General features: G+C 38.7%; 2 protein-coding genes and 1 long non-coding RNA gene across 3 annotated transcripts; 1 reads left to right on the top strand and 2 right to left on the bottom strand.

Annotated features, from left to right (window-relative positions):
* Nucleotides 1-11,444: 11,444 nt before the first annotated feature.
* Nucleotides 11,445-12,310, bottom strand: LOC104414552 (splicing factor, arginine/serine-rich 19). Its single transcript, XM_010025701.3, has one exon. It carries the CDS (start codon nucleotides 12,146-12,148, stop codon nucleotides 11,660-11,662), a length of 489 nt encoding a protein of 162 aa, XP_010024003.2. The 5' UTR covers nucleotides 12,149-12,310; the 3' UTR covers nucleotides 11,445-11,659.
* Nucleotides 12,311-15,641: 3,331 nt separating this feature from the next.
* On the bottom strand, nucleotides 15,642-21,759 carry LOC108954852 (DNA repair protein RAD5B). Its single transcript, XM_039299128.1, is given in 19 exon segments — nucleotides 15,642-16,062; nucleotides 16,716-16,814; nucleotides 16,919-16,990; nucleotides 17,087-17,663; nucleotides 17,739-17,851; nucleotides 18,054-18,153; nucleotides 18,245-18,367; nucleotides 18,570-18,637; nucleotides 18,787-18,939; nucleotides 19,057-19,200; nucleotides 19,351-19,575; nucleotides 19,664-19,748; nucleotides 19,850-20,007; nucleotides 20,088-20,237; nucleotides 20,619-20,660; nucleotides 20,753-20,888; nucleotides 20,988-21,121; nucleotides 21,242-21,420; nucleotides 21,423-21,759. Coding segments are annotated over 19 exon segments (2,988 nt in total). The 5' UTR covers nucleotides 21,730-21,759; the 3' UTR covers nucleotides 15,642-15,939.
* On the top strand, nucleotides 16,992-18,179 carry LOC120286704. The gene is made up of 2 exons (XR_005545423.1): nucleotides 16,992-17,164; nucleotides 17,358-18,179. It is a non-coding gene; the product is annotated as an uncharacterized LOC120286704 (long non-coding RNA).
* Nucleotides 21,760-24,532: the final 2,773 nt, after the last annotated feature.

Raw genomic sequence — 24,532 nt, 5'->3', positions numbered from 1 at the left:
ATTCCCAATTGCAAAGTAGGAATCCGCCCACCTCAGAGCTAGTCTTCCCTAATTCAAGTGGTTATCTACAAAGCCAATTTTTTTGCTTTTTTTTTTTTCCTTGAGCTACGGTGTAGGTTTTGGGGATTTAAGGCGCATTAAAGTGATTTTCCAGGACCTATTTGTTAAGGATATTGTTGCCTCAAAGGCATTATTCGGTTTACCAAAAACTTTTTTGGGTTTTTCAATGGCAGGCCCAGATGTACACAGAAGCCCTTTGCTAAAAAAAGCTGCTTTGATTGATACTAGCTACCAAAAAAAAATACATTGAAGATTACTTACTCAAAAATAAATCGAAGATTGCATTCAATAGAAACCTGGGCCTGAAATCGAATCCCGAGGAGGGAAGAATCATAGTAAAGATTGTCGACTTCTCAAATTTCAACCTTTTATAACATGATTCATGGCTTTAACTTCCTAAATGGGTCCCACAGGCGAAGAATTTTCTTTTGATACCACCGTTACGCGATAAGCCCGACCCTCGATTTACGACATTGGAGTCCGATAGGTCGTTACCGGCGGTGCTGAGAAGATCAGTTTCCTAATCCTTAATGAAAATCCTGAAACTAAATATCACAAACTTTCCAAAGTAATGAGAATCATATGGATCGAATGTTGGATAAGAGAGCAATCACCCGACAAAATTTGATTAAATTCTTTTAAAGTAATGTCGAACTTTCGATTGTGCATAACCCAAATTAACAAAACTCCTAAAACTTTAATGTTAATTCGTGATCCTCACCTAGAATAACTCTCAAGGTAGGCAATAAACAACTTTTTTTTTCTTTAGCTTCAAAGTTCATTGTTTTTAAGATTTTCACGGATTTCTATTTAAGGGATAATATTTCAACGTCGATTTGTCAAACAGTTTTCCCTCTCGAGAATTTTCTTTTTTCAAAGTATGACGAGGAAATCCACTTTAACTAGATAAAGATCGCGATCCATTAAATGCCCCCATTAACATCGTGGATCCACAAATTTCAACCTTTTTACCACATATTGAGCGTAACTTTTCCTTCGATTGACCTGATTTGAAGTGGGGCTTTAACTCCCTAAATGGGTCTTATTGGCGGAAGACTTTTCTCTTGACACCAATATTACCCGATAAGTCCAACCCTTGATTTACGACACTGGAGGCAGATAGGGCTATACTAGCAGCATCAAGAAGAGCAATTTCCTAATCCTTAATGAAAATCACGAAATTAAAGGCCACAAGCTTTCCAAAGTAATGATGATCAAGTCGACCAGGCATCTGGATGTTTATCTTCTCTAATATAATATTTCAGCAGTTTCGACCAAAAAATAAAAAAGTCGACCAGGCATTGGAGAGAGAGTAATTGCTCAACAAAATTCGATTGAACTTTTTTAAAGCACCGTCGAAACTTTCAACTATACGTAACTAAAATTAACATAACTCCTACAATTTTGATGTCGATTCGATTGAACTTCAAAGTTCATTGTTTTCATGATTTCGACTGATTTTTATTTAATGGCTAATATTTCAACGCTGATACTCTATTGAAAAATAAATCCTAATAATTCATTAGGTGGGATGGCTAGGTTGGCCGCTTTTAATAATTCTTGGAGTCAAGAATCCGGGTGGCTCAATCCCTATTTGGAATTCAAATGCTTCTAGTGTAGCGATCAAGATAGAGATGAAAACCATAGGATATACTAAGCAGTTGATGAACCATTCACAAGCATCTTCAAGATTTTCCATACTAAATAACAAAAATTATTTTTCAGTTTATTTTCAAGTTTTAGCCAAACATCATAAAATATTGTTATTTTTTATGAAAATAACTTGCTAAAAAATATTTTTCAGAATTACCATAGTTTTTGCAAAATAAATGAGGCCTACGAGTGAATTGAAATTTAAAATTTACGGAAAGACATAATTAAATAAGAGGTTAATTGTAAATTTGCCTTCGCTAATAGTGAGTGGGTTATACATGCCCCTTCTTCAAAATGTGATAACCAATCAAAATTCTTGACTTCACTTATCCACTTAGCCGCCCCACTACTTTTAAGCCTCCTTTTCTTTATGTCCTATCCTTTTCATTCGCAAGTTCATATAAATTATAAAATTTAAATTCGAGATGAGTGATCAAAGTATCATCTACTCCTGATATTGAAGATCTTTGGAAAATTGACCGGTGCTCCCTCCAACCGGCGGTCTCTCTCTTTGGACGATAGGGAAATCCAATTTACGTATGTGAATATTATACTGATAATTGTCGTACCAAATTTGTAATCTTATGTGATCCGAACTAGAATAGGTGATAAAAATATGCAATTATGATGCAAAATTTTCTATCTTGTGTTTTGAATTCCCATTGATATCCATTGTCAACTAGAAAATTTGTCCATCTAATGTCATTAAGTGATCATCTACAAAGCCATTTTTTCTGTCCTTTTTTATTTTCTGGCCAATGGTGCTCGTTTTGGGGGATTTTTCTAGGCACAATAAAGCAGTTTTCCAGGACCTATCTCTCAAGGAAATTGTTGCCTTTATGGCACTATTCGATTTATACACGGAGTTTTTTGTTTGTCGATTTGAAATTTTGTGTGATATCAATTTTTTTTCCGGATCTTCCTACTTATATTTTTCATATTTATTCAATGGGTTGGAGAAGCAATTTTCTTTTCTTTCCTTTTATTTTTAATTTTCATATTCAAGAATTTCAGAATAGGGAGAGCAGTAGTTCTTGAGAGATCTTAGATTTGGTAATCTGCTAAATTGGTGCCTTAATCTTGGATGAGGATTGAGTTTTTTTTTTAAGGAAAGGAATTGACGAGGAAAAGAAAATCAGAGAAAATAAGAGAATAGGCACACGTCATCGATATTTGGACACGTGGCGCGCCGGAGCACCGTACAATTATCCTCGTGTCGCTCGTATTGGAATTTTTTTTTTTTTTATTGCATTAGCAATAGATATAACAATAATTGTTTTTATTTGTTATAATATTTGATCTGCCTCCAACCGCCACATAGTCGGCCCTAATTTGAAAAAAAAAAATTTGCTACAGCTTTTTCTTATAAATCTTTGCGCCTCTATATATTCACAAGTTCATTCCCATATGCTTAATTCAGAGAGAACATCAATTTTCAAGATCTATCCCATAAAGAAAAAGAACCGAGAAATAATATTTTGGTCTCTTCAAGCTTATCATCCCACTAAGAATTAATGTCGAAAAGGGATGATAGGCTTGATGACCAGACATTAATTCTCATGTGCTAAATAAGGGATCGTCCTCATGCGATGCCCGAAGCCAAAGGACGATGTGGAGTAGAATCGGAGTAAGTTTTTCTCTCTCTTCTTTTCCAGTTTCATGTTTTATCAGTCCCTTTTCTGCGTGAAGAACTTGATTATGTTCGATGATGATAACAGAGGAATTCTATCGGTACCAGGTACGAGAATTTGCTTTCTCGAACTCTTTTGTCCGCACCTATTGATTGTCACGTGTAGGACATGCTATCGTTCCTTAAACTTTAGCACACGTATGCATATGGTTGAGAACGGTATCATAAGGCGTGTCAACCTAGTTGTGAGCATTTAACCCACCCTCACTCATTCCAGGCGTGGGGGGTTACTATACATCCTTACCCAGTAGTAGTCATAATAGAATCGAAATTTTGACGTGATATACCGTGAGGCTCTCTAATTCTCTGTCTATCTTTCTCTTCCCAACAGAGAGGGAATAAAAAGACAGTGCGGGGTGAGTTTTTCCAGCGAAGGCATGGTTTCTTGTTTCGTGGATAATGTTGGGGGTAAAAAATTAATCACAGTAAAAAAAAATCTGGATTTGCACGAGCTCTGATGGAAAACGGCAAGAAATAGGAGAAAAAAAATCATCGAAGGTCATCCATAACTTGATTGAGTGCGGTTGGGGTGATATTTTCTAATTTTACTTTTACTTCTGTTCTTATTTTTACTTTTGTTTTTAGTTTAGCGTTCAAGATTCAGGATAAAAGAGAGCAATTTTTTTAGAGATTTCAGATTTTGGTATCCTCTGAAAATTGGTGCTTTGGAATCCTGGATGAAGATTGAGTTCTTTATTGACGTGTATAATTCTTTAAGGTAAGAAATTAACGGGGAGAAAAAGAAAAAATCATAAAAAAAAAAAAAATAATTTGAAAATAGCAACGCAACGATGGATATGTTAGTTGGCGGTTGAAGTTAGTTTTTCTCTTTCCTTACTATCTCTTTTCTTGTTTCAAGAACTTGTATATATGTTTGATGACATCAGACAATTTCTCCTAGTAACAGTATGGGAACTTGCATTCTTGAACACTTCTATTTACATCTGAGTATGTACAAGATTGACCTATTGCTCTTTAATCTTTAGCACACGTGTGAACATGTAAGTCTTTTTCGCTAGTTATACTATAAGGAATTTAACCAATGTTTGTCAGCCTAAGAGGCAAAAAAAGAAAACATAATTTAATCAACTTTCTTAAGCGTTGAATTTCATCTTGTCACATGGATGAAATGCTACCTTATAACCAACGTGGTTATCCATGTCGATGTTCAGGAGGCACCGCCTTTGCCACAGCAACCACTGCCACGCTACCACTCCTTGCCCAAGTAGTATCGAGTCTTTTTTCACAGTTCATGAGTTTTAAAAACATATTTTATTATTATGCTTCTGAATAAGAATTAAAATATAAGTAAGATGACACGATAGCATTTTACGGCAATTTAGCATCCACGGTGGCATTTTGGTCTAACTTTCTAATGGAAGCACCAATTCAAACCAAAAGTACATAGTTTAAGGACCAAATTGCCTAAATTAAAATGATTAGAGACCAGCAGTGCTTTTATCCCCTTACTTTTTTAATCTTTAATTATCATTTTTCGAAAACAAATACCGTCCTAATCATTCCATTAATTTCACTGGAAAGCAAGTTTGATGCTTTATTTGGGTTAAACTATTATATTTCTACCTAATTATCGTCAACGTTCTTTAGGGTTAATAGACTAATAAAGAAAAACTAATGAAAGGACTTTTGGAAGACCAAACTTGCCTAACACATCTTTTTAGAAGACGGATTACCGTCATTTCGAAATACAATGATTGCCAAATGCGCGTTTCTTTCGATGAAAAACAATTTGAAACAAAAGGCTTTAACTGTTCCATTTAAAGTAGAACTAGATTTCGAGCATGCATGCACTATGAGCGTAATTATTTTATGTGAATTTGAACGATCAAATTGAGAAATGCGTCGATTGGGAAAGTGTTCCTACAAGTGAATCGGAATTTAAAGTTTATGAGATAGATGTGAATAAGGCTACGTTTGTTTTGAGAAAAATAACTGATGCGAAAAACATATTCCTAAAACTGATTGTTTGTATCACTTAAATAATTAGTTAATGAAAAATATTATAATTATCGATAATGATTCATATCTAAATATTTTCATAAATAGTAGAAAAATCCATTAATTTATTTTTGTAAAGATTGGATATAGCCGGTTTTCCGCGAAATCTATTTCAGTAGAGCGTATGATGTCGATGGCCCGAGGTAGAGCACTCAATGGGCTAGGCTGGCCCCATTTCGCCTTACCAACCCAATTCAAACACTTATTTTGAGGAAAATATTTTTCAAATGAGTCATATTCCATGATATAATCAAAGCGTACCACAACTTGTCTTCGCCAATAATTACTAGTGATTATACGTGCCTCTTCTTCAAAATATGATAAACCTATCAAAATTCTCTGACTTCACTTATCCACTTATTCGCCTCACTACTTTTAAGCCTCTTTTTCTTTTTGTCCTATCCTTTTCATTCGTGGGTTCATAGAAGTTCTAAAATTTTAATTTGAAATGAGTGATCAAAGAATTATTTACTCCTGATATTAAAAAAGATCTTTGGAAAATTGACTGGTGCTCCCTCTAACTGTCGATTCCTCTCTTTGGATGATAGGGAAATCCAACTTAGGTATGTGAATATTACACTAATAATTGTCATACCAAGCTTGTAAACCTAAATAAAATGTGATCCAAACTAGAATAGGCAATACAAATATGCGATTATGGTGCAAAATTTTCCATCTCGTGTTTTGAATTCACGTTGATATCCATTATCAAGTTATCAACTAGAAAATTTGTCCATCTAATGTCATTAAGTGATCATCTACAAAGCCATTTTTTCTGTCCTTTTTATTTTCCGGGCAATGGTGCTCGTTTTGGGGGATTTTTCTAGGCACAATAAAGCGGTTTTCCAGGACCTGTTTCTCAAGGATATTGTTGCCTTTAAGGCGCCATTCGATTCATACATAGAGTTTTTTGTTCGTCGATTTGAATTTTTTCGTGATATCAAACATTTTTTCCAGATTTTCCTACTTATCTTTTTTCATATTTGTTCAATGGGTTGGAGAGGTAATTTTCTTTCCTTTCCTTTTATTTGTAATTTTCGTGTTCAAGAATTTCAGGATAGGGAGAGCACTATTTCTTGAGAGATCTTAGCTATGGTAAGCTGCGAAATTGGTGCCTTGGAATCTTGGATGAGGGTTGAGTTTAAGGAAAGGAAATCATAGAAAATAAAGATAATAGGGACACCGAACCTGGACACGTGGCGGAATCCGGTGTATTCACGGTAAGTCTCTTCCGCCGGAGCACCGTACATTTATCCTCGTGTCACTCATACTGCAAGTTCAAGAAGTTGCTTCCTTAAAATCTTTTGTTTTGCACTTGTTGTCACGTGTGGGACATGCTATTGTTTCTCAATCTTTAGCGTGCGTGCATGTGTAAGTCTTTCTTTGCTAGTTATACAATAGAAAATTCAACAATTGTTCTTCGGCGACAGGTTTTTCCGGCGAAGGTGTGGTTTCTTGACGATGTCGGGGGTAAAAATTAATCAAAGTACAAAAATCGGTAATAAATTTGCATGAGATCCGGTTGAAAACAGCAAGAAATAGGAGAAAAGTGTCATGTTAGAGGAGATGTTCAGAGAAGTTGACGAGTTATTTACAAGCATCATCAAAGATTATCGGTAAATTAATTGAGTGTTCCAACCGAAAAAAAAAATTGATAGAGTGTGGTATTTATAAATTTACTTTTATTTTATTTTTGTGTTCAAGATTTTTAGGATAAAGGTTAGCAATTTATGGTAGATTTCAGATTTTGGTATCCTCTGAAAATTGGTGCATTGGAATCTTGGATGAAGATGGAGTTCTTTATTACGTGTCTAATCTAATGTGGAAAGAAAGTGACGAGGAAAGGAACAATCAGAGAAAAAAGAAGTAGGGGGAGGAAGAAAATAGGCACACCACGATGGATATCGGACGGCGTTGACCTTGACACGTGGCGAAATCTGGTGCATTAGCGGTTGGTTTCCCCTGACGGAGGCGCCGCATGATAATTCTTCTGAGATAAGGGCACTCTTTTTTTAATTAGATCTACCCTAGTCTCTACCACTAATATTAGGACGGCGGTTCATGTAATAATGATCGTTTTATTTATTATGATTTTAAAAACTACTTCTAATCACCATAAATTTAGCGCCAATTGAAAATAAAAACATTTATGCAAGAATATTAACCATTGCTTTTCGGCTTAAGAGAAAAGAATATAGTTTCAATGAGTTTCTTGAGTGAATATTAAGTTTTTTCTTCTTTGGATGATGTGATAAATAAAAATTAATTACAGTCGAAAATTTATATGAGAACATGTGTTTTTTCGTGGGTCCTAACGTGAGTTGTTAAATTTCTTGATATGTGATTGCATTGGTTTACGACAAAAATAAAGACATGCTAAAAATATTTTGTATTTCCGTGAAACCCATTGGTTTAAAACGAAAAATTATATAGTTTAGGGACAAAATGGTAAAGTAATAATTCAGGGAGTAGAGTGTATAGATCAAAAAACTTAGGGACCTCCGATGATTTTATACCATCGATATTACTTATCGTAATTCAACCCAAAAAAAAAACTAATGAAAGGACTTTGTAAGTACTCCTTTACCGAGCAGTAATTTTTTGAAAATTGCATTACAAGTATTTTGTACAACAGTAATTGCCAAACGCTCCTATATTTCAAGGGAAGCGCTTCTAACTCGAGTTTTTTAGCATCAATGCAAAATTTCAAAATTAAGGCTATTTTAAATTCTTTTTCTGGTCAAAATTAAAGCATTTCCATACTCGTTCTAGATATGACGTTACTTGCTATTTAAAATTCTTTTTTTTTTTTTTGGTCTGGCTGGAGATTTTGCATTGATGCTATTTCAAATTCAAGATCCCAAGATTGGTTGCACTTCCTAACTCCTGCTGTTCTACACTAATTTGTAAATAATAATCATCAACAATTTAAGAATAGATTCAAAATTTTCGAAGTCCCCGTTTTATCTCTATTGCTAGACATTCCACTTTACTTCTTCTGAAAAAGAAGTTTGCAAAAGCCAAAATGAAATAGAATTAAAATAAATAAATAAATAAATGAATTAAAACGTTGATGTGACTCCGGGATTGAAGGGTGGCGTTTGTTGATCTAGATTAGGCAAATTGGTCAGCAAATCACTCAGGGTTGCTTTAGCAGGTGGGGCTGTCACTTGCTTGGACCATGACCATAATTGCTACTATCGAATGGACTAGATTACCGATCAAAAAAAAAAAAAAAAAGAATGGACTAGATTAGCTGCCCAGTTGGTAAGCAATTAATGTCAAACTTTTTATGAAATATTTTCCGTTGAAAAAGTGGTAAAAATGTGTTTGTTCACATTAGTCTCGAGTTCAGTTTGGGTCGGTTGTGGATATTTCTTAATGACTTCATGTAGCTTTCGATTTGTTTGCTTGTGTTAGATTAGGAATTATCACCGGTGTACCTCAATACCTATAACAAAAAGTATCGAAAGCAATGCATGGTTTAGACGATAGGTGCATCTTTCTATCCCATTTTCCATATGCAGTGCTAGGGTAACTTTTTCGGCTATTTTGCACTAGGTAAAGGTGTTAATAGGGGGCCTCGGTCCCCCATTTATGGTTGAAGCTTTTTGCTTTCAACATTATATAGATTTCAGAATTCATTAATAGAAAAAGAGAAAAATTATAGAATTAATCCTAAATTAATTGTATACAAGACAATTCATCTCTAAATATTTTAATTTTATCAATTTAATCATCAATATTTTAGCGAAATTCCAATATCATTTTTTTGATCAATTTTCGTCAAAAATTACCGACATAATATCTAGTCATTACTGACCGTCTTACATGATGTACCATCATGTCAATCTTGGGGATTGCTAGCAAAGGCTATGACACTCGTAGCGATCCTCGCAAGCCATTGCTGGCCATAATAAAAAAAAAAAAATCAAAAAAATTCAAAATATTTTTAAAGAATTATCTATGTCAATACCATTCATGTCACGTTAGATGATTAAGTAAAAGTTAATTATTTTAGCTAAAATTAGCCAAAATAATTATATTGATAAATCATTAAAATACTTAAGATTTAATTTATTTAATTGAAAATTTTAGAACTCAATTAACATTTATATAACATTGAAAACTTTTCTGATTATTTCTCCCAATAAAATTGTTCCACGGAGTTGATTGATGTAATCATTCCAACATAATTGAACTGTTATCTTGGGGTGCTTTTGGGCAGATATGAGTGGCCTTTTCCACAAGCTTTGATTGCCAACTGTGGTGGCCACAACAACATTTTTTAATAAAAGGGATAATATTATTTTTCTAAGATACTATCAAAATGGATGGCTAGAAACAGACTAAAGACCGTTCCTTGTGTATTCCTATGTCAGACAACGGAAAGCCAACGTGATTGGGTCATGCAATGTTGCCTTTTTCCTTCTAAATTTTCCTTTTTTGGGTAAATATATATTTTTCAAATTTATAATATGATCGTGAATGGCGATGGGATATAATATACCCTATACTTTTTCCCACCATCTCTTTTTCATTGCCGAACACTTTTTGTTGGTTAGCTTTTCGCATGTTTTCTGCGTCCTTTTCGTGTATGACCATTCAAACCCCAAAGGAACATAATCTCATCTCCTCCCGGTCTCTATGTGGACCAAGTAAGGCGTGGCGAAAATGGTGGGACAAGCTTGGGTTTTATTGATAGGCAAAAAAGAAAAAAAAAAAAAAATGATATCATTGGCATCTAAATTTCATTTGACTAGAATTTCATGACCGGCCTGTCTTAATACACGAATCTATGCTTGAATTGAGAAAAAATCCATTTATGCTGAAAATGCCTCCAGTCTGTAAAATTTTATGGTATCATTGTCGATTGCTATCAAATATCTTTCCCAGTATGAACTTTGACTAGTCTGGGCTTTGACCTAAAATAAAGTTTGGAAATGTATAATAAGGAAGGGAAATAAAAGTCCCAAATTGATTAGTTCAAATATCAGAGTAATTAATATCAATACGGAAACTGCTTCTAGTCCGTAAAATTTGATGGGATCATTGTCAATTACTATCCAATATTTTCCCAATATGGACTTTGACCAATATGGGCTTTGACCTAAAACAAAGCCTTGAAATGTATAATGAGAAAGGAAAATAAAAGTCCCAAATTTATTAGTTCAAATAAGAGAATTTGATAGAAATTAATGTCAATGGAGGAACTAAATCAACATGTGGTTGAGGACAGTGCCGTAAGGCGTATCAATCTAGTTGTGGGCAATTTAATCAAGGCGTATCTGGGTATGGGCATTTTAACCACCCTTACTTACTCCAAACGTGAGAGGTTACTATATTTGCCTACTCGATAATAACCAAAATCGAAGCTTTGACGTGATGTCTACTTTCACCATCATAGGCCCCTAATTTCCCCCTACGGCAGAGTTCCCCATAATTTCCTCGTCTATCTGTCTTTCTCGACAGAGTGAATGAGTGACAACGCGGTCTCTCACCCCGCCTGTTTCCTCCATGAACCTTTTAAGGACATGTTCTTGAAATGTATAATAAGAAAGGAAAATAAAAGTCCCAAATTTATTAGTTCAAATAAGAGAATCCGGTAGCAATTAATGTCAATAAAGAAGTTTCCTTTTTATCTACGATTCTATTATATTTTTTCCAGTTGACCAAATTGGAACAAGTAGAGCTTCTATCAATGGGTATCTCTAGACCCTTCTTACTTACCTAACCCTCACACTGACTACCTCTTATCCTTGAATGAGCTTATACGACTTTCACATAATTTTCTCTCCAAATGCTACTAGAATCATCGAGTCGTTGGAGAATATTCCCAATAAGCCTAAATGAAAACTTTCCAGATTTTGCATTTTGTCTGCAACGAGGGTTCGAAGTAGTCAGCCAATTAGTCTCAAATAAGGCCACTTGAGACACTTATTTGATACTTTTCCCTTGCGACAATGAGCTTCAAGGACAATGAGCGAGCACACTGACAGAATTTCGTGAAATTAGTTTGATGAACGACAATCCCTGAGATTTTCATTTTAAAGGAAAGAAAAAAACAAGGAAGAAAGGCAAAAATGAAATTGGGTGCGACCATGAATCATTAGGCTCAGGAAACCCGTTGCTGCGCCGTGAAAAGACGAAATCGCCCCCATCAAAAGTCAAATTATCAACATAAATGGGGGGTCGTATTCGGTGTATAATATAGTAATTACATTTTTCTTATAGCAGCTACATTGAAGTCAGTCGGTCGGCCCGCGCGCTTCGGGGAAAGCGCACGAGCACCGTCGGATCTAAATCAGACGGCCCCCCGTGAGACACGAATCCCTCCTGTACACGCGCAGAGGAAAAAAACTCCGGCGCTTCACCCCGGGACGAACGACGGCTTGCGCGGGGCGGGCTCGTAGCAGAACGGGGCCGCCGGGTGCTGCCACTTCTTGAACGCGATCGCCGCCGGCTTCTTCTCCGGCTGGTCCTCGCGCGCCCTGGCCCCGCCGGGGCCGGCGCGGCCGACGACGACCGGAGGTCGGCGAGCCTCGTCGGCGGCGAGGTCGGGGAGGACGCGAGGGGGGAGAGGAGGGGGATCGCGACGTTCCACTGCTGGGAGGCCGGGCTGGCGATCTGGAGGGAGGCCGGGGCGCGGCGCTGGAGACGGCTGGGCTGGCGTCTGCCGGCGGCGGCGGCGGCGGCGGCGGCGGCGCTTCTGGATCTGTCGGCCATGGAGCTTCGATCGAAGGGAGGAGGGAGATGGAGGAGGAGGAGAAGAAGGAGTCGAGGCGTGCGTCAGCGACGGTAGAAATCTATGGTTTAGAGAGAGAGAGAGAGGGGAATGTGGGGAACGGGAATGGAGGATGAGGAGGAGGAGGATGATGATGGAGACGAGGTGGGGAAAGAGAGTTTTATAGAGAGAGAGGGGGTGGACATGTGGAAGGCACGCTAGAGAGAGAGAGAGAGAGGGGTCAAATCGAGAAGTTTTTTTTTTTTTTGTTTGGGGTCGAAAGGGAGGTGTGGAGGTTGGAACGGAAGTTTGTCGAGGAGGAGAGTCGGCGCACGCGGCTCTCTGCTTTCTGCTGTCGGCTCGGCTCGGCTCTGCCTCTCGAGCTGCGACGGGGGCTTTCTTTCTTTCCTCTCCTCTCCTTCTTCTCCTTTTTTTTTTTTTTCTTAAATATAATAAATATTTTGATTTTCCTTGTGAGATGGTCCCTAATTATAAATTTATAATAAGTGGACTGACAATGCTCAACATCTTTATACAGTTCAAAAACTGAATATAAATAGAATGCATATCGAATTGTGGAAATTACTTTGATTAAATTAAAATTTTAGAAATCATATTACATATTAGGTTAATATTCAGATATCATATTGAATAGCTTTAAAGTTCACGGAATTGTATACTCAGCTAAAATTCAAGAGCCGTTTGCATTATTATTTTATTTTTACACCTAAATATAAGTTAAATCATATTTAAAAAATACAAAAGCTAGATTCTTCTTTTTAAAAATAAAAATAAAAAGATCAACCATGAAGACTTGGGCATCTCACTTGTGGCGGCGGCCCCATCACTAATGGGGCATTAACAATGGCCAACAAGGTCAAAGGCCTTGCAGGCTCGTTTGTGGTTGGCAAAGGTCATCAGCCCTCACTAAAGCGCCATTGTCGAGATCCCACCAATGATAGGTTGACGGCCATAGGCAAGATGGCCTAGTCCTTGTTTTTTTTTTTTTAATTAACTTTTATCTCTTCTTTTTCTTATTTTGTTCTAGTTTTTTTTAATTAAGATTTGATATACGAACTATGATTGATATTAAAACGACATCTTTTTTGCACTTTAAGTTAACCTTAATGTTATGTAAGAGAGAAAAAGCAATAAGAAAAGCTATGTCAGTCAAAATTGAATGGGATCAACGACAAGATTTGATTGCACCAATTTGACAAACATGAGGATTTGGTTGCATATTCCAGAAGGTTTCGAGACTCATTCGCACTTCCGTAACAAGATCGGTATCCCTCGTCCCGGAAAAAAGAAAAAAAAACAGAAGGACAAGTGGAAATAGGCTCCCAACGGCATCAAAGGGCATCATCTCGTCTGGAAGCGACGTCGTGTCGAGGGGCGCGGGGGCTGAGCCGACAAGCCGTTGTGAACTTCTTGTTTATCGTTTCGACGTTTCTCTCCGCTCTTACTCGTTCTTGGATCTTCCTCGTTCTAGGACAACGTAGAGAGAGCATCGTCAAAAGCCTCGATAAATTCTAGGCACTCCGCTCCAAACGGAACTGCCCACGCTTTTCTAACCGACCGACCCCACCGCCTCCCTTCCCCTCTCTCTCTCTCTCCAAGTGATCCAGTGCAACCGACGCAGTAAATCCCATAGACGCGGCTCGTCGGATCGCTGGAACCCGCCAGCGGGCCCCGCCAGATCGGAGGGTCCGGACGCGCTGGGTGTACACGCGAATCCGGGTGCGTCCGCTGAATTCTTCTTCCCCGTTCTGTCACGTACCGTCTCCACCACCACCAGATTTTGACCAATTATGGCCGGGCCTCGAAGACTCTTTCTCTCTCCTCCTCCTCCATCTCGACGAAGACACGTAGGATGGGATCCTATTGGGGCGCTCCATGTGGCACAACCTTTTTCAGTCGGTCAATCTGGGATGACGTGAAATTCAATGCCTGAATTTTTTCTTCAACACGAAACCTTCAATGGAAAATAGTCTGAATAAGATACCAAGCCCTAACCATATGTTTGCTCCTCATGTCTTCAATCGAAATCCGAAACCTATTGACTTTTTGGGAACACGACGTTTCATTCTCATTAAAATTTGTTTGAAAATAGTCATAAGGTGAATAAGATACACGCAAGAGATTTCAATGGTAATAGTCAACTTGCCACATTCAACTAACATATGTTTTCAATTTTAACTATTTTTTAATCATAAACTTCATATTGAGACAAGAAAATGGGTCAAATCATTAGGTTTCATCCGATTTTTCTTTTATAAGGAAAAGAGATACCTTGTAAAGAGTATTGATGAAAATACATATTTTGAAATAAATTTTTAAATAATCCTAGTGTTGATAATTTTGAAAAAAATTGGTGACAAGACCTTGAAGTTAGACTTTTTAATTAGACTATTATAATCATGCATTTAGACTTATTTGACAATTAAAAACATAACGAAACATTTGTCTTGATTTTTTTATTGCCACGTTGTTTATTTTTTGAAAAGAAAATATTACATAAAATGTAAACACATGTAATAGTTCTGAAATTGTATTTTCAACTTTTTGTAATGTATTAGTATTATTTCCTATTATTTTGTATTTGAGGATTTCGAACCAATATCCTCACTCTCTTCTTGTAAATTTTGAAATCATTATCAAACGGCTCCCATTCTTTCTCTCTCCTTACTTGTAATATCACAACATATCGTAGATGGAGAGAGAGAGAACCCGGCCTCGGATTCGTTAAGGATGCCCTCACCCTTGCCCCTCTCTCCTCATCCTTATCTTTGTTTGTGGTGAGACTGTTCGCTGCTCACGAAAATGAGACATCTGATCTTGACCAGAGCCCCCAGCTTATGATCTCTAAGGCCATCTTAGATCGGCCTTGAGTTCACGAGGCATGCAGGCTCCGCAACAGAGCTCGGCCATGTGGTCATGCCCCACTAGATCAAGGTCGTTCGGTCTTAATTTGGCCTTGAGTTGGCACGGCGAGAGTCCCTAGCCCTGGTCAGAGGTCAAGCCTCTCCAATGATGGAAGGAGAGAGTGGGCATATATCGGATTCCCTTGAAAGTTGAGGTAGTTTGTAAAATAAATGACAATTTGAATAAATTAGGCGTAACCAAGATCAACCCAAAATTTATTATAAAAAGCGAGGATAATCCTAAGTTTTCAAAATGGAAGGAGAACATTTCACGTGTGAACTGTAATTAAAGTCGAAATCTGCTCAAGAAATTCTTACCCCTTTTGTTTAAACTTTCTCGAAGAGTTCCCCACAACTTTAGAAAATTTCGCTGGTCCATGCGAGGCGTGCATCCAAGACCATTCACACGGGCGTGCGCTTTATATTCCGCGGCCCCCTTTCTGTCAAAGATCCTGCCAGTCCAAGCATTAGAAAAAAAGAAGAGAATTTTCGAGAATATTCCCGAGGACATTTTACATCCTGCGAGTCAGCAACGACAAAAAAAGGACAATGCAGACACGGGAACACGATATAACGGCGGAGAAACAAGGGAAAAAAGTATTCCCATTCCTTCGTGAGTTCATTCATAGATTCAGCTTTTGACCAGATGGAATAGGATACCCCCCAAGAATCTACGAAAACCGGGCTTCATCTCCTGGCCATAAGTTGGAGATGCCCTCCTTCTTAAATAGTCAAAAGACCAAAATCTTATCTCTGGACCTGAGCTGTCTGCATAAGTGTCCTCTCATGTTAAACTACGGGAAGATTAGCTGAAAAGCGGAGCGTGGCTTTGCATTTTTCTTTGATCTTGTCGGGCTCTCTTTTTCTCTCTATCTGAAGAGCATCTTGAGCTCCTCCAGTCTGGCAGACCGGACCTCCTCGTCGGTGAGGGCGCCGGCGATCATTTGCTGCTTCCTTGCCTGAACTTGCTGCATCCGCTCCTCTACTGTGTCCTGCATGGTTTTCAGTTTCAACTGGCATCATTCTAATCTGACAGAAGTAGTTTTCGTCTTGAAATTGGTGTTTTTCTTTGACATATTCAAGACTACAGTTCAATAGGGAAAATACCAAATTGGCTTTGATTTTTCTTTTACTCGGTCCAGTCTCAGTTTGGTTCAACTCATTTGGAGAAATAACGAAGAACCGCAACATAATGAAGAGAATCGACCTAGATGGAAACCTGTTCGTCCAAGTTGTGTTGAACAGAAAAGATTGGCATACTCTGAACTAACGAACGGCAATTTTCAGTGGGGAACAGTCAGATTTGGACAATAGGCTGATGTCAAACTTGAAGAGAACTGGATGAATGGGACTTCATGGTTCTTTTTTTACTAGGACTGCCTAATTAAGTTTTTCCATAAGTTGACCCCCCACGAAGCTAAGTTCCTCTGGACTTGGTCTTAGATTACTTACAGGGCATACCAGTATGTGGTTGTTCAGAGTTAAGATACAAAAAGCGCGTGGAAGGGGAAAAATGTTGTTGGGTTGGCAAGCCCAAAGCTTGGTTTGACCCATATGCTTAAATTCTTAGATATTCCTGCTGTGTTTTGACACCATAGTTTGATCAATCGCCGTAGGAGAGAATATGCACAAACATCAAACTCACCTTGACAATGAATCTTCTAACCGAAACAGTTCGTTTTTGTCCAATGCGGTGAATTCTCATTATTGCTTGCTCTTCTACGGCAGGATTCCACCATGGATCCTACATGTGTGAGAAAGATTAATTTGTATAAAATGACTGGTTCACAAATTTTCTAATTGTAATGGGTGTAAGTAGGAGTAGATGAAAGCTATCTCGAAACGTACCATGAGAAAGACATGAGAGGCAGCAGTTAAGTTCAAACCTACCCCACCAGATCTAAGAGACATCAGAAGTATCTGAAGTTTATGAGCAAGCAAAGGAACAGGAATCAGCACAAACAACTGGTCAAGTGTCACAGCAGGATAATCACAAGCTGTTCTAATCAGTCTTACCATTTTGTCATTTGTCTCATTGAACTCCTTCAAGATCCTCTCCCTTTGCTTCTGCGACAGTTTCCCGTCAAATCTCAGGTACCCAAATTTTCTTCTCTTTAGCGGTATCTCCAAGAGATCCAAAAACGAAGTCCATTGGCTAAATACAATGCTCTTCTCGCCAGAGCATGACTGCCGAGTTTTTTCCAGGCAATCTAAAAGTTTCGACACCTTTGAAGATTCCTTCCAGTTCTCTTCTACATCAACTCTGAACTGGCTTTCTGTTGGGCAGGTAATAAGATCGGTTTTCCTCAGCATTTGGCGACAGATTGGGCACAGGCCACAGCTATGTGTAAGCCAACTTGACAAAAGGCATTCCCTGCACATCCTATGAGCACAAGGTGTGAGCACAGGGTCATCTGCTGACTCAAGGCAAATTGGGCACTCTGTATTTTCGCCCCGTCGGATGCCATCAACTACCTCTTCAACATAAGCTCTAGATGGGACTATCTGATTACAGGAGGCTGAATGGGGATTCATATCAAGGAACTTTCTTGCAAGCTTGTTTAAATCTGCATACTGCTGGGAATCACTTCGGCTGCGCATCCAATGGCGTGTCAAGAAAATCTTTATGCACAAACCAACAAAACAGAACTTTTGAGTCTATTGATACCTCATGACAAGGAATGGATGGTTGCAGCACTGCCTCAATCGAAGTAGAAGTTCCAGGATAGATGCGTAATTGTGAAGAACCTTGCCCTGTGCTACAAATTGATCAAACCGTACCTGTTGTGATTTTGCAAAAGAATGTTAGCTGCATCAGTAAAAGAGAATATTCTGGCTGAAGGTGTCTCTGGAAGAAACCGCAGGCACTAAAATAATAGTTCAATACTTGGATCGAATCATCCTCTCATCCATCAGGCCCGTGGAACATAACTAATTCATCCAAACTAACATGCACACTATTACACACAGCAGTGAGACTTACTTTAGATCTCCTGAAGAGCGCATCATAAAAATCCTGTTCTGCTTCTGATTGTTCACATACAATAATTTGTATGTCAGTTGGAGGGAGAGTAAGTATCAGCCTGAATGAGAAGTATCAAAATATTAGGATATGATATGAAATCACTCATCTGAGTCTGGAAAAACAAGACTTTGTGAGCATCGGTTGATTACCTTCCTTCTTTATCTTTGCTTTCTTTAGTTCGTCTCAACATCAGAGAGTTCAATATTATTTTGACCAGCTTTATCCCTCTTCCATCTCCACTCTCATAAGGACTTTGTATACGCTTCTTCCACCTAATGAGGAAGAAGGAATAAATATGATGAACACAGTTATAAGGTGCAAATGACAATGACATTTGTATCTTGAAGAGCTCCCATTTTACTAAGAAGCCTGAGGTTTTAAGCAAATGATAACTGTAACTACAATTGGTTCACAGAAATCAAAATGAAGCATGACTCAAATATAGTTCAACACTCTAACTGTATAAACTCATACCATGCCCAGTTGCACCATGGCTCAACGCGCAAGAAATGGATAAGACTATAGAGATCTTGTAAGTTATTCTGCAAATTTACCAAAAGTTGGTTGTTAAACACCAGTTGTGCATGGCAAAGAATCTCTCAGCTTCTATTCTTTATAATCAATCACCTACATGCAAAATTAAACTGCTATAATGCAGCAAAGCATGGATCCACTTGGTAACAGAACAGACCTGAATGGGGGTTCCAGTGAGACACCACCGAAAATGTGAGAGCAAAGCAAAGGCAGCCTGAGCACCTTGGGTCGTCCAAGATTTAATTGTATGAGCTTCATCCAAAACTACCCTATACCATTCAACTCTGTGGAAAATGCTGTCTTCTTGATCCTGAGATGGAATTTGAATCACTCTATTATTCTTTTGGTTATTCAGCATTAGGTTGGGGGAGGGGTTTTACATGGTTGAAGATAGCCAAAAGAAGAGTTTTGAGAGATGCAATCTCACATGCTTATAAGCAGCTGTTAAGACACCATATGTAGTCAAGACTACATCAAATCCTGAGAACACCCTGGGATCATTTGTCCTATCCCCACCATAGTGAACAAAAATTGATATGCTTTCAGGCTTCGAATGAGTTTCAAGCTCATCCTGAGGAAGTCAACAGAAGGAATACTTAAATATTGCCGTTTCAAGGAGTAAAAGACAACAAACTTCAGCTCAAGCTTATACATGGCCGTTTGCGGTGTCCATAATTCAAGCAAAAGAGAGAAATAAGTGAAGATTTTTAAGAGAGCCCACCTTCCATTGGCTTAACAGAGCCATTGGACATACAATAAGAGTGCCACCTTTTACTTTTTGTGTGTTTCTCGCACTTGAATCTCTCTTCATTCTCTTTGTGTGACCAGCGTCATCAGCATCCTCGATGAGAATTTTTTTAGCATCAGGATGTTGCCTGCTTGGTCTTGCATGTATTAAAGCAATTGTCATCACGGTCTTCCCAAGCCCCATTGCATCTGCTAAAATCTACAATTTACAGAGTCAGCAATCTCCCCTGCTTTTGCCATTTGCAAGCGCAACACAAGAGTGCAAGATGTAGAAGTGGAAAACTGACCCCTCCTCTTGCCATTTGCTGAGCATCTGGAAATTGTGTGGTTGCTTCGCCAGAGCATACATTTACATATACAGAAGAGGCCGCCCTGCAAAATTTCAGTCAAGTGGTTTTAGCATCCTGGCGTGTCCCGTATGCTTAACATAAATGAAGTGCAAAGCTAACAAAATTTTCAGGTAAAACACGTACTCATCACATATACGGTATTCTGCCCAGCAAGGATTAAGAGTTTTTGTGCCATTCCCTGCATCAACATATGTTTGGTTCTCTTGCCGTGACATCCAGTACAAAGCTTCCTTCTGGTATGGCTTTAGGGTACACGTGAGGGTATCTGGGGGCTCCAACTCCTAGACAGTTCATTGAGAGAATTAAGAAGAGATTTTACAATGGAAAAACTAGAAAAGTATGTAATATCATGCAATTTTACCTCCAAGCCATATACACCTGCAGAACCAATGATCTTGTTCAAGGCTGCCTCAGAGATGGCTTGCTCATCCTTATTTTCTTCCAGACACTTCTGGCCACTCTTTCTTGTAATGGCCAATGGCAATGCTGGCACAGTTAGATTTGTATTTCCCTGTTTTGATCAGTGGTAAGCACGTGGTTTAAAGAAACAAAAAATCGACGTCTTGTCAGAACTCAGACCCATGCTTATAGCAGAAGTTGTAGTAGTACTATGCATGCAATATACTCATTTTGCAATAATATCTCGTATTTTGGAACTTTGATAAAGCTGATTCTTCTAGCTACTTTGGGAAAGCTTTTAGGACAAGTGAACACTTTGGGATATTTGGCTTTTCCACAGTATCATGCGTGTCAAGGCTGAATACAATGTGTGCTTCATCATAGAAAACAATTTACTCAGGATATCTGTGTTCATTTGAGCAATAAAGCTTATATCTGCTCACAACAAAGGAAAACAACACAAGGTGGTAAGTTTACACTGGTTGATATTTACCAAACATTTCCCCGTATTGATTTCTTCTGGGTTGTATGCAGCCTGGATAAACCAAAGTAGAGAATTCAATGATGACGCTACACGATTGACATCGAACTTCAAAGAGATGAAGACAACAAATAAGGAAGAATTACCTCTCGATAAGGTTTGATCTTCAACAACTTGAATAGGGTCAACAGAGGATATTCGGTGGAGTCAATGTTGGATGGATCATCTAGCCTCCAGGACAACTTAGAATCATTGGTGAAGATGGAATTGTGCATGTAAAAGCTTCACAAATAGGAAAACAGAACTCAAATCTCAGAAGGTTACTTTTTAAATCAAAGCTCATACAGAAAAATACTTGCGGTGAAAGGGAAAGACATTCACCTTACATACAACATTATTTCTTGCCCTATGTACATGTTTGCTGGGGCAGCTATGCAGCGACCACAAACCTTCACCTTTGAAGATTTGACAAGGGGAACAACGCATTTTGCCCACGCCATTTCAAGCCGACCAATCTAATTATCAATCACAGAGGATATAAAAATTATCAACCAGGCAAAAGTACGCATTCTCATGATCTCGTAACAATCCAAGTAAGATACTAAAAAATCAGTATACAAAGAAACATAGCTAACCTCCCCATGTCTCTTTGTAGAGAACCGAACTATCCATTGTGCATTATTCTTAGAGTTTGCGGTAGGAAAATTGAAATGGATGATCTCATTGTCGACTAATTTCCTTCCTTTCGTAGTCGAAATCCCATTGATCACCCTCCTTCCCACCAAACACCAGTCCGGCTCTACTGCGAAATCGTGTCTTCCACTGCGACACAACTTAGACTCCTATCTTCAACAACTCTGCTTTTCAGACCAGATGGTTTCGGCCTCAGTTGGTCAAACCCCGGATCACGCCTCTCCAGCTTCGGCTCTGGTTTAGCCCAGTTGATCGGAGTAGCATCTATAGCATCTGCATCCATGTCTTTCCTCTTTTTGGGATTGACATACTTCTTGCCATCCCAGGGCTGGAGTTGAAAATCGCCCTGAAGTTTCTTCTCCTCCTCTGCTCTCGGCACTGTACTTTCTGCACCGGTGACAGCATCGGGCTCCGCCTTGACTGTGGTCATCTGTGATGACCCATCAACTTTTATCCTTCACCACTCCCCTGCACACCCTGGTTCCTGAAACATCCCTCCTCAGACACCACCATCTCTGCCTCTTTTGCATCAGGTACCATTTTCTCTCCTCTAACCAAACTCTCTTCTCCCCCCCTTACGGTTGCCTTCTCCTCACGAACAGAGTCAGCTTCAACCTTTACCTGAGCCATTGCCCCCGTCTCCATGCTCTGGCTCCTCAGGTACTCCTCATCGGCCACCACTCTCGTACCGGTGGCCTTGAGGAACTCATCGAACGACATCGTCGATACATCACCGGGTCCCTTCGCTTTCGACAGCCGAACCGGCCGGGGCCCTTCCGGTGCTCCGCCGCCTGCTTTCTTTTGGGCGGCATACCGTCATCGATGACGACGACGACATCAGGCTCTGTTTGACCACGGTCTTCCCAAACGACGACTCCTCTGCTTCAGATTCCAGAGACAACTTCTCTCTTACTCGGCTCACACGCAGGGGACTTCTCCACCCGAACGGAACCGAGTCCCTCCTTCTCCCGAACCGCGGCCGCGGCCTCCACCGCGCTCCGGCTCCCGAGACGCTCCTCATCCGCAGCCGCTCTCGCGTCCGTCGCCTTCCGAGACTCGCCGGAAGACATCCCATCGACCGGTCCTCCCTTCGGGCCTTCCGGCGCCTCGCGCGGCTCCGTTCCGGCGGAGACCCTAGCGCCGGCGCCGGCGAGGGCGCGCCGGACTTTGAAGGGGATCTTCCAGGTGCGGAGGATGAGGTCGATGGCGGCGTCGACGTCGTCGAGGGACTGGGAGAGGGCAGAGGAGACGTCGGGGGTGGACATCTCGTAGCCGATGTACGTCCGGATCTGCTCGATCTTCTCCGATCGCTCGGTCGGCGTCTCGCCGGCGCCGTCCACGTCGCGCATCATCATCGCGTTGCAGGCAGAGAGAGAGAGAGAGGTGAAATGGAGAAGCTGAGTTGTTGCTTTTTTTGGCGCGAGGGGGAGTCTTTAGATGACGTGGGATTTTCGGTTTGGCGCTGCTTTTTTTTTTTTTTTTTTACTTTTTTTTCCTTTTTTTTTTTTTGGCTCGTGCAAAAAGGTTTGTGAAAAAATAGGAAAAAGATGGCGCCAAAAGTGAAGGCGGGGTGAAAAAGAAGAAAGGGAGGAAGCGAGCGGTAAAAAGGTAATTTTTAAAATTTCTTTTTCAAAGGTAGAAAAGAGGGAGGTATCCCTAGAAGTTAAGGCTACGTTTGATATGACGCTTCTATTTTTTATTTTTCTTTTCTTTTATTTTCTGAAAGAGAAAAAAATAAATCCATTTAATAATATCAATTAATTTTTTTATTCCTTGAAATAGAAAAAAGTAATGGGAATAGATTTGAAAAAGAAATAACAAATAAAAAATAACTTTTGTTTTGGGAAAAATTTTTTAAATAAGTCATCTTTTTCTTTTCTTCTTCTTCCTTGCCACCATGGCTGCCAGCCATGGTGGGTGGACGACGGCACGGCCAGAAGTGAAGACCGCAGGTGGGTGGATGGCGACAGGCGGGTGGGGGCGGCGGCGGTGGACAATGGGTGATGAAAAAAGGAAAATGGGTGACAAGAAAAAAAAGATCAAAAAATAAAAGAAATACTATGTTATAAAAAAAAATTATGGATCGTATCAAACATATTTATATTCTTTTTTATTTCGAAAATATAAATTTTGTATAATTATTAAATGTATTTTTTTACTTATAAATTATGCCCCAAAACAAAAATGTTATTAAATAAAACCCTAAAAAGATTTTTTTTTGAGCAAAAACCCTAAAAATATTTGCCTTGCTATCTTTGTATTCGTATTTGAGCTTAATAATACCCTAAAAAAAAATCCTAACTTTAAGTCCAATCTTATTTTGATCCTAAACTTTTTTTTTGGTTCCATAAAAACCTCCAATTTTAGATTTGGTCCTGATTATACCATAAACTTTTCTTCATCTCATAAAAAAATTAAATTTTTTATTTAAGTCCTAAATCTGTCATTATTAACCCTTCATCCAAGTTTTCTTTTGACATTCGAGAGATTGAAAACTCCTAAGTGCAAGCTCTTTGACCACAAGAGATGAAAGACTCTTGAGTACAAGAGATTGAATATTCAGTGTAAAATCAAAGATTTCCAAGCAAAATGATTAGAAGACTCACGTAAAATTAAGAGCAATCGAAGAAGGCCAATTCTAATTCATCTATTTTTACACGAATTTTAGATCCAAGAAGACATCGTTTAGTCAACATGGAAATTCATCTTCAAAAAATCCTTTTTGAATATGAAATTTGGGGAAAAATAGAGTAATGACATAGAAATGCCATATCACTAAGGGCAAAGGTGGTGGTTTTTCCATGAAACAAACATAAGTATAGGACAAATTGGGACTGAAGTTAAAGTTAGTGGTTTTTTATGAGACAAAAAAAGATTTAAGATAAAATTGGGACATGACCAAAAGTTGAGGGCTTTTTATGAGATGAAAAAATTTAGGATAAAATTAGAACTAAAGCTAAAACTAAAGGTTTCTTAGGGCATTATGCGTTTATATTAGTATATAAGTGCACCTTTTAGCATGGCGATTAAAATATCAAAAACTAATTATTAGAAGAAAAATATTTAGAATTTGGTTTCATTTTACAAATAGAAAAATATTACCAAATAACAGAATTGTTCGAGATATAAAAATTGCATATCTAATGAATCACGATTTGAAGCATTAGAAATTTGTTTTGCTTTTGGGTTATCGTTTTACCTCTCGCTGACTTTCATAGGATTTATAATCCGCT

Source organism: Eucalyptus grandis, chromosome 8 (assembly GCF_016545825.1).
Source record: "Eucalyptus grandis isolate ANBG69807.140 chromosome 8, ASM1654582v1, whole genome shotgun sequence".
Taxonomy (NCBI): domain Eukaryota; kingdom Viridiplantae; phylum Streptophyta; class Magnoliopsida; order Myrtales; family Myrtaceae; genus Eucalyptus; species Eucalyptus grandis.
Note: the sequence above shows the minus strand (reverse complement) of the source record. Positions and strands in the feature narration are given on the sequence as shown.

Coding starts and splice junctions, on each gene's coding strand:
- LOC104414552 (XM_010025701.3), bottom strand. CDS start 12,148: ATGGCCGACAGATCCAGAAGCGCCGCCGCCGCCGCCGCCGCCGCCGCC.